The 11,338-nt window shown below is 41.6% G+C and overlaps 1 protein-coding gene across 1 annotated transcript; it reads left to right on the top strand.

Annotated features, from left to right (window-relative positions):
* Positions 1-10,941, top strand: Zyx (lipoma-preferred partner zyxin). The gene is made up of 8 exons (XM_022838427.2): positions 1-2,550; positions 5,376-5,585; positions 5,772-5,906; positions 6,246-6,432; positions 6,729-6,835; positions 7,525-7,629; positions 8,103-8,296; positions 8,635-10,941. Exons 1-8 carry the CDS (start codon positions 2,518-2,520, stop codon positions 9,185-9,187), a joined length of 1,524 nt encoding a protein of 507 aa, XP_022694162.1. The 5' UTR covers positions 1-2,517; the 3' UTR covers positions 9,188-10,941.
* Positions 10,942-11,338: the final 397 nt, after the last annotated feature.

Genomic DNA, 11,338 nt, shown 5'->3' with positions numbered 1-11,338 from the left:
CGATTCAAAAGCATAGAGTTATGTTTATCGACCGGTACGCTTTGGCGGTCCCTTCCCATCACAACATATTGCATCGTAGAGCCAATTGGCTGCGCGCTCTTTGGTGTCAGACAGCGCCGTTAATGGATTCCTTCCTAACTTGATCCATCCTACCCCGCTTTCGTTCCCTACCTCCGCGTCTCAAAGGAGATATTGAGTTAAAGTGTGCGAAATCAATGCAAAGCCGATAGAAGGTTTTCGTTTTCATTGCCGGTCGTCGACGTTCGACAGAGTCAGACCACCGTCAAACTTTACCGCTTTGGCATTTCCCTGAAGCTTCTCTTCCGATTTGCCAGCGGCCATCGCTGCTGCCACCACCTCGCGTTGGTGGTAGAACAGTAGCACTATTGGTAAATGCCGCTGCGGCTGCTGTTGTTGTTGCTTTCGTCTTCGTCGGAATGTGGAAAGAGGGTGGGCCGGCAGGCTCCCGTACCGTTGATAGGATGGGTGCTCGGACGCGCGTGTTTTTAATCGTACACGTTTATATATTGTACATGAATAAGTGTTTGAACAGGTGATATTTTTTTGGGAGAGTGTCGCTTCGTTCGTTGTCTGTCACAGGGTCTCATAGACAGCTTACGATATTGATTAACAGCGTGCAGAAGCTAGCAGATGCCGTGAAGACGATTAGTCTTTGATGTTGTTGCTAAGTGACCTGTAGACTTTCTGATCGGATCCTGGGCTTGATTTGGCCTTTTGATCGGGTACTAGCTACTAGGCCGGTTCGGCCAGAAGCTCTGATTTCGTCTAACGTAGTTAGTCGCCAGAGGAACTAAACCGCTCTCGCTAGAAAGCCTCTCTGCTTCGACGTGTTTGGGTATTTTTGCTGCGTGTCTACGTGCGAGTCTACGAGCCGACAATCGTTGAAAGTGTCATCAGTGAATGTCTGCTTACGCGATATAGTACAAAAATATCATAGTTCTCAGGGAAACCATTCTCTTCTCTAGGTGATAGCGATAACGACGTAGCGTAACGTGCCATTTGTCTAATCGACGTTCCAAGAAGCGACGCCAACGACCGAGAGCGACGCCAGTAGTAGCTAGAACAAGTACAAACTCTAATACATCTGGCTCGAGAATCCAATAGCGTACGATCACCGGTGTCAGTTCGCCTGCTTTGCTTGTTGATTGTTACCTCTACGATACTATAGTACGAGGCGGAACCTCAACGATAAAAGGAGCATGAAGGAAAAAGTAGACACGCCGAGGAAGACCAGCGCCGTACTAATCACCGTCGTCAAAATGGTCACCGTAGTCCACATCATGAGCGTCATCCTGATCCAGACAACATCTGGCTGACAACAGTAATTCCAGCTACAGCTTCCAGCATAGTAGCTAAACATCTATCTACCATTTCGCTGTTCGTAATCCTGGCACTAGCAGCGACACTCCGATCGCTTCATACTAAAACTTCTGCTAGAACTAGTCGTCAGTCTACACCCTTTTAGCAAAGGAGAAGGAGTGGCTATGCTGTTATTGGTAACAGCCCTTGACAATGTCAGTTGAGTTGGCACGTTGAGCCCGCAGGCGGACAAAGCCGTTCTTGCGTACGGTCTATCTGCTTGCGTCGGCTGCGGCAGTCGCTGGATCGTTGTTTCGACGCGTGACTATGAGCGATCAGTTCGCGCCATTGTCGCAATGTAGCGCATTTGCTAGGATGGTCTACAGGGCAGCTCACGGAGCAAGAGAGCGTCCTAGCTTTGATACTCTGTACTGCGCGACGATTAGTTTTTTTTTTTGGTTTAGAGAGAAACAGTGAAATTTTCAATGATGGTGATTAGTGAGCGACTGTAACCATTTGACTATAATAAAAGTAGTCCATGTCTGTGGTAGTGGCTGGGCGACTGTGAAAAAAGGGACGGAAAAAGGGGTTACCATGTGACCCGTATAGTGTGACGAGTTAATTGTATGTTACTATGAGTGGTGTCATGCTTGCATTGTGTAATATACGACTGAAGTCATGGACAGCTGAATGATGAGTAAAGAATAGCTGTTTTTGGTTGTTGTAAAATAAATAGAAGCGCGCCTGCGTGACCGGTACAAAGTGGTTTGAGGAAACGACCAAGGATAGGATTGTATGTAGCGGAACAAGGATCGGAGAATATGAAACTGTGAAAAAAACATAAGTTTCGCCTTTATTTCGCGAACATAACAATCTGTGTTTATCCGTTTAGCCAACGTGATTTGACGCTTAGTGCGCTCCAAGTAAATTACATAGAATTATCTCCGGTACTTCTCAAGCAATGGTGTTTTTCAAATCAAACCTGTATGTTTGACAGCTCTTCCAAAAGTGAGGCGGATGAGAACGAAAAGTTTTGCAGGATTTCTTTGAGCTTTTTGTCTCAGCTGTCAGTGTAGCTGCTTCGAACGAGGAGGCTGCAAGACTCTGTACATCAGGTGTGCACAGCTGAACTTGGCCGTGTTCAAGTCCTATCATAGGCCTCGTCTTGCTAGCAAGTTTAAACTACTCACGACGACAATGGCGCATCGATGGAAACGAACTGGCGTAAACGTGAGATTTCCTTTTAGTTTGTAATCTGTAGCAGACTAGGAGAACTCTCTTCTCAGTTTAGTTACCAGCAGGTTCCGATACTGGCATTTAGCTATACGATAATCTGTTTTAGGTGACTGATGTGTATTTTGTTTAGGTGCGTAAGTCAGAAAAGATCCTTAATTATCCTCGTACGCTTATTATATGTAACTGGTTAGATATTTGCATTGCCGTTGGGCTTTTTAGCGTACAGCTAGTTCGTAGTGCTAAATGAAACGCGTTTACCTCGACTACCACGTGTGCTTAAAATCAATAAGCTACTTACCGTGCTATCAGGGAGATGGGTGTAGCTTACTGACAGTCACCCTTTGCTACAATATGGATTATACTTGTTATCATAATGGGCAGTGTTTATGGCTTTCTGAGAGTATTTGGCAAAGAGCTGTGGAAAACGTAACACTCTAACTAACTGGCCGGATCCTTTGTATTTATATTGAGACGTGAGCTATTGAGGGAACAGTCAGATGACAAGTTTGCCGCGGTGAGAATTACCACAAATCTATGAGCTATTTAAGTGTGGGATGTATGAATTTCCCGGCTGATATTGGTGACACGTACATCGTTGTATTGTTCGCTTATTGACACTATACAAAATAAACGCTTGTGACTGGACATTAACCATATTTATTGCCATTGAGGATCGCAGAACTCACTGGCAGTGATAGATTGTTGGTGTAGACTTCGTGACGTATTTATGAAGCTCAAGCTGACGAAACGTTCATAGTCAAGTAGTAGATCCAATCTTGGATTTTACAACAATGGCCCTCAATATCATACAGTTCCTTATCCACTGGAAAACTTATATTAGCATCAGTGCTCTTCAACCATAGTAAACAACAAATCTATAGAACAAACCAACTACAGTAAAAGCGAATGTATTTTATCACGCTGCCTGTCAAACACCCCAACAACTGGTACTTGAAAATGGCCGGCTGACACGGATTCTCTATCTGATAGCAGTCCATAGTGATTAGGAATTTGTTTAAAAACAGGACCGTTCATATAACACTTTAAAACTATTGAATTGTATGATGGTCGTCTCCTGTGAAGGGCTCCATTTTCTATAGTTGTTTGAAAAAAAAAAGCATCTTTACACCTGTCACAAGGATTAATCTGCGCCATTGATCGAAGTACTGTCGATCGAAGACAGATTGGTGGATTTTTTGGTTAAATATGAGCGTCATTTTAGCAGCCGTATTCGCTTGGCATACTTCATATTAGCCACAAACGAGAATATCTTCCGTCTGCCATCTTTAAGCGGCTATTCTCCTTGGGAGCGTCTACGTGTAACTGTTTTTATACGTGTGTTAGTTGATCTATTTGATATTACTTCCTAGGCCATTTTATTCCACATAGAAGTAAAATTCCATACGTCAAATCTTGCCGCTGTAACTGATTTTCACACACCTAAGTAGGCTAGATAAACTTTTGTAGACCTGCATATCCGTTTAGTCGAAACGAAAGATTATCAGACAATTTATAGAGTAAAGTGAAGTTTTGATATACACTGCATGAAGCCAGAGCAACACATTTGTTGTGAAAAAAATCTGGATGGAACATTTAAGTTAATTTAAAGTTGTTTTACAGGTAAGTATTACACTCAAGCGTGCGCATGCTATAATATGACGAAATACATAAATTAATGTAAAAACGGAAATAACTAGTTATGTTCTTAAAGAACAATATGCGTATAGCTTTGGCTTGTACCACCGATGCTGATCTGAAGAATACAATCATCTTATAGGGAAGATGTCTGCGAAATATGCATATCATCCTGCAGCTTCATTGGTAGCCAGAGAGTCGATTCAGGTATAAGTGTATATCTGTTGTATTCGTTATATTTTAGCAAAAAAATGTATAATTCATGTAAGTAAGAAAAGCCATGTTAACATTTTGTGCTTTATATGGCTAATATGGAGCATCAATTTATTAACAAGCTAGTCAGGTATATATGCAGTAATATAGTGATACTTTCATATATATTCCGCTGGAGGCCAATATATTTTACTTTTTATGAGAACGTAATGACGCTAAAAGGTTTTTTCGACGTAGACCTTTCCAAACAAAGACGACACAGTTGTCAGTGGGCGTAGCTTGCGCATAGGTTCAATGCCATCCCAGGGTCGACGGCAAATTTGTGCACCTGTGTCTATAAGTTATTCTAAAACGGACCGAAGCGTAGTGCATTTATTGGGTAAACATTTTGCTTGGCCTTGTACACCGCAAGCTTCGCCTCTAGAGGTCCTTTGGACATTACCATGGGAATTTAAGATGCCTACGCCAGACGCACAATTTATCAGCGCGTATTCATTCCTCAGGCGTTATTGATATGTTTCTTGCTGTGAGGATACTTTTTTTCGTTCGTAAGATTTTGCTTTTTGCTTTGCTACCCAAAACTAGTCAATGACGCCGGCCTCGCTACCGCCGCTACCATCAACGAGACCACCCATATCACCTTATTGATTATCTAAGAACACTCGTTTAGCGCATGCTCGGTGCTTATTAAATTTGACATCAAATGTCGTAATAGTATCAGAGCCAAGCTTGCCATATAGCGTCGTCGTAGAATGATATGGGTCGCGTTTTATCTAAAGACTCCTTAGCTTGACGTATGGCAACACTGTTATAGACTATCCCGAGTGGTTATGTCCCCATAGTCAAGTTTGGAGCCCTTAATTAATATAATGTTTTTTCTTTGAACTACTTAGTCTCGATGACAGAAGCATATTTAATAGCGCATAGGTGAGCTTGATCCTAACGAGTCCTACGTTTTTTTTTTTTTATAGATGGCCTATACGGACGATCTTTTAGAGCGAACTCTCGAGGAGTTGGAGCGACTTTCAACTGCGCCATCACCTCGCGCGCTTCTTGAGGATGAAGAGTTCGCAAATCGTAACCTGAACGCGTCAGATCGCCTTGTACAAGGCCGTTCACCAGGGAGCTATCGAGGCGTCCCATCGCATCCTCATGCGACCACATCATCACATTTGTACAAGGTAAAGGGCCGGACAAAGCACGAAAATACTTATGTAAAATTGACGAAACTAGTTCTAGCTGAAAACGCTCACTTCTATCTAAAGCTATCGCGGGTACTTCTGCCTTATCGAACCTAAAATCCCATTGGAAATACATAAATTTGCGTACACAAATAATATATGTATTAGCTTAATACACTGTTACAGCCCGTGCCGCCGATTCCAGTGGAAGATCATATGTCACTTTATTCTAATGGACGAATTTACCGTCACCCTGGGTCGGTTATCCGAGCCACACCGCCCCCTCCGCCAGCGCCATCTCAACCCGACTACGATGCAAGGGTACGAAAATAGACTTGTTCACTGCCTCAAAGCGAGAAAACAAGCTCGCTAACCGAGCAGAGAGAACCCAAACTTGAACCGCTTTTGCTCCCTTCACCATACTAATAATAATAATAATGGGTTCAAGATTTACATAGTTATTTGCAAATGTCGCATCGACTCAAAAACGGCTTCAACACCTCAGATCGGGATACCAAATTCTGTGGTGGTTACTAAGAAGTGATTTGCTACTGGAGATGTCTAATACCCTGAGTTTTACCTTACAGAGCTTTTATTGACTTTGGGACCATATGAATTATAAACTTTTTAGCTTTCATTGTAATTTTACTCTTCAATTAGAGTGATACAAGCAGTATTTACGAGCCGCTCCGACCGCGTGCACCCAGCCAGCAAAGCACCTACTCTGGTTCGCATGGGCTGCCAGGAATGCTAGGTTACGGATTTGGAGGTTACTCTGGAAGCAGCGCAAGCTCTCAGTATTCGAGCCAGTCAACATTACGGGGGTCTGCCTTCAGCGACTACTTTGGTAAGCTCCTGATAGAGGAATATTTGCCCTCAAAAAATCGTAGATTATGGTCTCTCGTTGCGTTGCTTATTATAATAAAATCGTTTGTAGTAACTTCTATAATAGCTGGAATTCTAATAAAATCCGTTATATTCCATTCTTAGTTTTTTCTTTACCAAAAGACAGGACTGAATGTTCACGTCAACATCAATCATCAACCTTGTTTCCTGTCTTATGAATACGGTACTTGGTCAGATTAGTACTTAGCGTTGACATCTTTTTGATAGCTTTTACAAGTATGCTTATGGGCCTTGTAGAGGAAGACTGCGGTAGTGTGGCCGAAGAGCCTTTTGCCATCGGATCGTGCGTGGAATGTCAACATGAGGTCCTTAATGACGGCTCGGGATGCAGTGCCATGGATAAGGTACGTACTGGTTTAAAGCTAGGCGGTATTAGCAGTCTGGAAGTATTTGCAATCTGTAGCCTGAAATAAGTGATATTCGTGCAGTTATAGCTAGCGACATTCTTGGAAACAGCAAATATAGTATAGGTACATTCTGGTTTAGACATACGGAAAACCATCCCGAGTGCCCATTAAACAAACGGTTAGAGTTACACAGTGGTGAACCCTAGTGTTTGAACGACTGTCATCTTAGTTACTTGAAGTTATCACACTGAATTTACGGCTGGTCCGCAAAAATAAGTTCAGTGTTCGTTTATCGAAAATGCCGTTTGGTTCTCATATGGAACTCATAGGAACCGTTCGGCTATTGCAGGATACGTCGCCCCTCAGAAACAGTAGAGAATATGAACGATTCATAATCACCGAAATACAACTTGTACCTTACGGAAGAAAGAATTATCTATGCAAATTAAATTTGGTCCGAAACAAAGCTCGCGCGAGACGCCGGGCAACAAGTACTTTTTCTTTCAAAAGTGTCATTAACTTTGACACCGATGTCTTACTATCAAAGTAAGCATAAGTTTATTAACCAATAGACAATTTCTATGTTCGGTGAGAAGGTATATAAATTAATATTACTAATGCATATATGTCCAGCTTATATGTCTTTAATTATCATCTTACATCGATATCCATTTAATTCGTGCCAGGTTTATCATATCAGCTGTTTCAAGTGCCATGTATGCAAAAGGGAACTGCAGGGAAAAGCATTCTTTGCCGTGCAGGGACAACCCTACTGCGAAGAAGATTATTTGGTAAGCACCAACCTTCTGCTAAACAAATACCGACAATATTGGCTCCGTTGGAGGGAATTTGAGTGGCTTAGCGACCCATAAATGACGTCTCCTAAATACTAAAAGGTATCGATAATGATAACGTGTATGAGAATTTGAAGCAACGTCCACTTTTTAAGATCAATAAAGGAACACGGTGAATATCTCACAAATAGTAAATGAGTGTAACGTATCACTCCTTCACACTTCGTCTCACTGAGTACATCTTCTTTTTTTAATAATTTAATCGAGGCTATACAATCCCACATCGCTATGATCACGCTTAAGCGGTCCATATCGATATGTAAGTGATTTATTCACGTTACATGATTGAAGAGTACGTAGTCTAGCGCTTAAGTGCATTTTATGTATTATAATTTGTCGAAAAAGTCACAATTATTTCAGTTACTAACCAGAATGTTCGTTTTTTTTTTTTTTTAATTTATCCGGTGTAGGATACTTTAGAGAAATGTACAGCCTGCCAGAAGCCTATTTTAGAGCGCATTTTACGAGCCACTGGTAGGCCGTTTCACCCTGCATGCTTTTCGTGCCTCGTCTGTGGCAGGGGGCTTGACGGAGTCCCGTTTACGGTTGATGCCGCGAACAATATCTACTGCATTCCAGACTTCCACAAAAAGTTCGCGCCCAGGTCAGTTGTATTGTCCTATTCTATGCTGTAGTATCACGTTTGTCCATTGTAACTCTCATTGACTTATCTACAAGTACTAATTACACTGCGGAAATCAGTGCTCTTAAGAATGCTCGGTGGATTATAGGTGAAATGTGCTTTTGCCCTCTTTACTCATATCATTGATTAATTTTATTTCGCGCTAGGCGTCATTAACGGTCCAAAAAAATGGTAATTCAGTTTCACTTATTGTGCCTGCGTCATTTAACGTATATATCTATATATATAGGTTTCCTGTAGCATTAATGAGGTCTATTTCTCTCATATCCGATTCCCGCATTTTTCACCCCCGATTCTAGGTGCTGCGTTTGTAAGGAGCCTATCATGCCACAGGGCAAAGGAGAAACCGTACGCATTGTTGCTCTCGACAGATCATTTCATGTCGCCTGCTACCGCTGCGAAGACTGCGGACTACTTCTCGGGCAAGATCATCCCTGTTACCCTCTCGATGGTCATGTTCTGTGCCGTGATTGCAATGCCAATCGCGTCCAGGCCCTGACCGCGAATCCCACAGGTCCCTCTACAACAAGCATTTCTTCCGTGTCCACCACAGCAGCTGGCAGCAGGGGACGGCCATCCAGTCATCAACACTACCAGCAGCCACAGCAAAAATCATCACAGAATCAGCAGCCACAGCAAAGGTCAACACCGCATCAACAGCCACAGCAAAGGTCACCACAGCATCAGCAGCCACAGCAAAGGTCACCACAGCACCAGCAGCCACAGCAAAGGTCACCACAGCACCAACAGCCACGGCAAAGGTCACCACAGCATCAGCAGCCACAGCAGCAGCAACTCAAACAACAAGCCCAAGTGCAGCAACAGCAGGACGGACTGACTACAGAGTTATAACTTTCGATTGTTTTGAACGGAACAACTATTGGGGAACGCTTGACCAGGCAGGTGAAAATAGATTGGTTTGTCAAAGCCAACTTACAGACGGAACAGCGAATGTGATGACGTGAGAGCTAAAATCGGAGATATGCATAATTTATTTGAATGGAGTACGGGTCTAGTGGACTTTAGACTTTAGAAGATGAAGAGGCTGCTGGTGACTGAAGCTTGACGATCGTAGTTTCTACTTAAGACTGTTAGGACTTGAGAATAAACGAAAACTGATGTCAGTAACTCGCGACGGGATTCAGCATTAGCTAGTGAAATCGAAAATGGTGAAGCGTTAGATATGATAATATATACATGCATACCCAGCTGAGCTAGGTAGATTATCTGTTTAGCTTTTTTGTGTGTGCTTTATTTAGATATTCCACTATGGTCTCGTCATTTTTCGATGGAGCCTTCTTTCGAGGCTGAAAATATTATGAAGCGTTTAAGATATAATTGTTTCATTTAAACCAGTGGAAGAAAGTGCATGAACAAATGATTTAACAAATATTACAATGCTACTAGATCTTCTGGATGGGATAAAACCTTCCTGGATCGACAGAATAAACTGACTGTAGAAGTAGAAGATATAGAACCTACTACCAAACGAAGAATCGTTGTCTTTCAGATGTATACCTGGAACAAAATAAAACTAGCATCCCTGAACCACTCATGGCTCAAAATACGTATCGATGAACTTGCCCATAGATCCTGGCTTGCGATAGTAATGAAGACGATTCAAACACACCCGTTGATCAGAGCTGCATGAGAAGCAGGAAATTAGGTGGGAATCTTTTTAAAAAATGCGCCGCATAAGTTATAGGGATCACTGGTTTTGGACTTCAAACGATTAATTCTCAGTACCCGACGAGACTGAATAACCTGCCGACCCAGTAACGATATTGACCCATTGGGCATTTTAGCACCATGATACACGTTTCTAATTCACATATGAACTATGAGTGTGTTTGATGCGAGAGTAAATAAGTCGTTGTTAGTAATTTTCACAGCATAAGTGTACAGTAAATCCCACTAAAGTATGAATTGAAACTACCGTAAATCCGTTTATGTTGCATCCTCATCACGATAATTTATACGTATATCTTTAATTATATAAGGCTAAAATATGCTTGGCTATGTAATGGAAGCAACGAAATGAAACTGTATAAACTTTACATTAAGGCCAGGCAGTCAATTAGAAGAACATGGGACATTTCTGTGCGTATGGCACATTTCGTCCACTGCACCATCGAATCGGTGGCGTCGATGACCTGTTTACGAGCATACCCCACAGTTCTATATATATATATATATGGAACGTTAAATTGTGATTTCAACATGAACATGATATTTTATAGTCTGAGAGTCGGAAAGTTCAGCACACATTCATTGTTCTGTGTTATTAGCTTTAGTCAGTCTATCGTAGAGTGCTACATTAATATATGTAATTAGGTGAAAATTGTATTTATTTTAACTACGTGATGATCTTTTTTTTGTCTTTGTAACTTGCGAACGATGTGTTAAGTTGAAAACAAATGTGTAACAGGGCTAAGTTTTATGAGGAACACACGGCTGAACGCTCCTTGTATCGTTCTAAGTAACATCATAGGTTTTACATTACTAAGGAACAACGGGGAATATGAATGCGTTTTTCTTTTAATTATCGTAATTCGTAACGTAAAAGCTAACTTATTATGTTATCATAAAAGAATCACTAGAAACTATTAACTTGACGTTTTTAATCTAGATAGTAACAGCTCTACCAAGCCTTTACCAAACAGTATTGTAATCAACCTGTATTTCTATAACATGTAGAAAGTATATCAGTGATCTACCGACAAAGAAGGATTCGTCTATTAGACATACGTGTAACGCTTGGTTCCGAATGTATAGAAAGCACACATTTGGTAAGTTCGAATACGTATTTTTCATTCCCGCCGGGAACAAAACAATCTGGTTGATAGTGAGTAACAATGATGCAATCATAAGAAAAGGCGAAGTTCAACATGATTGGATTGCAAGTACTTTTTGTCTATATTATACATGTATTAAAACGGTGGCAAAAACCCCTCTGGCTTCCACCATCGTTGACTAATATATATAGATACACACACATCAATC

The sequence above is a fragment of the Varroa jacobsoni genome, unplaced genomic scaffold, assembly GCF_002532875.2.
Source record: "Varroa jacobsoni isolate VJ856 unplaced genomic scaffold, vjacob_1.0 scaffold_762, whole genome shotgun sequence".
In the NCBI taxonomy this organism is placed as follows: Eukaryota; Metazoa; Arthropoda; class Arachnida; order Mesostigmata; family Varroidae; genus Varroa; species Varroa jacobsoni.
The sequence above is the reverse complement of the archived record's forward strand: the minus strand, read 5'-3'. Positions and strand labels throughout refer to the sequence as shown.

Bases quoted from the DNA above. Each gene is read 5' to 3' on its own strand.
- Zyx (XM_022838427.2), top strand. From the start codon at position 2,518: ATGGCGCATCGATGGAAACGAACTGGCGTAAAC. The intron at 6,433-6,728 runs GTAAGCTCCTGA...TGGGCCTTGTAG, and splicing joins TGCCTTCAGCGACTACTTTG to AGGAAGACTGCGGTAGTGTG. The intron at 7,630-8,102 runs GTAAGCACCAAC...TATCCGGTGTAG, and splicing joins ACTGCGAAGAAGATTATTTG to GATACTTTAGAGAAATGTAC.